General features: G+C 51.2%; 1 protein-coding gene across 1 annotated transcript in view; it reads left to right on the top strand.

Annotated features, from left to right (window-relative positions):
• Positions 1 to 858: 858 nt before the first annotated feature.
• The window catches only part of NUDT3 (nudix (nucleoside diphosphate linked moiety X)-type motif 3), a gene marked incomplete at its 5' end in the record, with an annotated part of 1,566 nt that continues 251 nt past the window's right edge, over positions 859 to 2,173 (top strand). The window contains 2 exons of the mRNA XM_009078892.1: positions 859 to 903; positions 1,401 to 1,485. Of these exons, the coding sequence (XP_009077140.1) occupies positions 859 to 903; positions 1,401 to 1,485 (130 nt within the window). The remainder of the gene's footprint in view (positions 904 to 1,400; positions 1,486 to 2,173) is intronic.

Raw genomic sequence — 2,173 nt, 5'->3', positions numbered from 1 at the left:
GTTCAGACCTGTTAAGTCATGGAATGAGGTCTCATCTTGTCATTCCAACCACTGGCAGTGGTGGAAAGGAGGGAGTGTAAATTCCTGGGGGAGAAGGGAGGGTGTGGGGGCAGAGGAGTGCGCTGGAGTTCGTGTGGTGTGGCACAGGGAGCCAGGCCCAGCGCTGGGAGGGAGAGCAGGTACCAAACCTGGCACCAGGTGGGGTGAAGGGGCAGGTCCTCAGTAGTGTTCAAACAAACAAAACTGTAGCTTAGATCTTCTCTTGCTTTGTGTCTCTGCTCGAGTCAAGAGTCTTATCTCAGTGCTCATCCACACTTGGAGTTATATCCCAAATCCTCCTGTTGCTGCTGCCGAGGCCTCATCACACACTGGAGTATTTTGTGTTTGTATTGGCTTGTTTCAAGGGTGTGCAGGACATCCCTGAAATTCCTGGGAGTTGTGGTGCTTTGGGGTGTAAGTGGTTGTCTTACACAAAGTTATTTTCTTAAACTGTAGCTTTGGAAGGGGTAAAACTGCCAAAGGCAGTGTTGTGTGCCCAGGCTGTAACAGCCCTCAGAGGAGGTGCTGGTCACGAGAAGTGTGTTGGCATGCAAGGAGCAGCTCCTCAAATCTTTCATTTTCCTCCAGATTGAATTCAAAATTGTTTGAATATAGAAAAAGCCCAAACAATCCTGGGAATGCTTGGATGGTTAGTGATTGGGATGCAGTTGTGTTGTCTTGTGACTGTGTTGGGTTAAGATGAGCAGACTTGTAGAGCGTTTGCTTCCTGTCCCGAAGGAACTGTCCTGCACAGCGGATGGGAAACACATCCGGAGCTGTTGCTAAAGCATGTTTCTTTTCTCTTTGAACTTCCCCCAGGCTGGAGTGAAAGGGACGTTAGGAAGATTAGTGGGAATTTTCGAGGTAAGTTGCAGATGTTGATGCTGTGCAATTTGTCTTGGGGCAGCAGTGTCTTTGCAGCGTGCGGTGCAGGAGCTGGGGCTGGCTGGGAGGGAGCTGTGCTGTGCAGGTTGTGTGCTCCTGTGGTGCACAGCCACACCTGCTGGGTGCTGGGGAGGGGCACGGTCAGCGGGTTGTTCCGTGACTGGCTCTTTCAGAGTCGTGTGAAACACATCAGAATGTTCCCTGTGGTTTATCTCCCAGCTGAGGAGCTGATTGTAAGCACATCAGTCCACCAACCGCTGCCCTACAGCTCAGAGCTACACTGTGGGCTCCAGGCCCTGTTCACACTTTCAGAGCTCTCATTTAAAGCACAACAGGATTTAGAAGCTAAGGACAAGCTGTAATGTGAGAGGAACCTCCCCAAGGTGCAGCATCGTGGCTGGAGCTCACGGCCTGCAGTCACCCCGTGCCCTCCTGCCTGGGGAGGTTTGGTGTTATGTGTTCCCTTTGCCTTCCAGAACCGCGACAGGAAGCACAGGACATATGTTTACGTTCTTATCGTCACGGAAGTGTTGGAGGACTGGGAGGACTCTGTCAATATTGGTAAGCTTTGGGTTTGCTGCTGTTTGCTGCTTTGATGCAGACAAACCATGTCAGCTCAGCATCCCTCTGGGACCCTGAATTCGGGTGAGAATGGTCAGGGGGAGTCACAGTGGTGTGTCCTTCGGTTGCTTGGGAAAAAGATCTATGGCCAGATTGATGCTTTTGTCACCCCTGGCCCAAGGGAAGCCAAATAACTGTCCAGCTGCTCTGCAGCAGTTTTGTGTGTAGTTCTTGCACTGAAAGGTATGAGCAAAGAGACCAGAGAAGACACCTGTGTGCAGTGGGGGTTAATCATTCCCTGCTCTCTCTGAAACCTTTGCATTTAAATCGGGTTCCCAAATGGAAATGAACCAGTTGTTCCCACCAGGTTTGCATTGTGCTGCAGCAGCTGGAACTGGCTCTCCTCAGGATGTGTATGGAAGAGGTTTATGGGAGGAGTGAGAACTGAGAGCTGTCCACAGAGCATTGAAGTTCACTCGCAAACTGGCTGAAATTGGGGGGTGGTTGGTGTGTTAGGGTTGTCCTGCAATGAGTATTGAGGAAGGTGAGGAAAGGCAAGAGAAGGGATGTAGTGCCCTAAACAAACACCTGTTCTGGGGATGGGGAGCTGTCAGTGTGGGAGGCCCTGGAGATCAGAGAATCCCAGGAGACAATTTCCCAGAGTGAAGTGACTCCTGCAGCCTTGGTG

Source organism: Acanthisitta chloris, unplaced genomic scaffold (assembly GCF_000695815.1).
Source record: "Acanthisitta chloris isolate BGI_N310 unplaced genomic scaffold, ASM69581v1 scaffold16517, whole genome shotgun sequence".
Taxonomy (NCBI): domain Eukaryota; kingdom Metazoa; phylum Chordata; class Aves; order Passeriformes; family Acanthisittidae; genus Acanthisitta; species Acanthisitta chloris.
The sequence above is the reverse complement of the archived record's forward strand: the minus strand, read 5'-3'. Positions and strand labels throughout refer to the sequence as shown.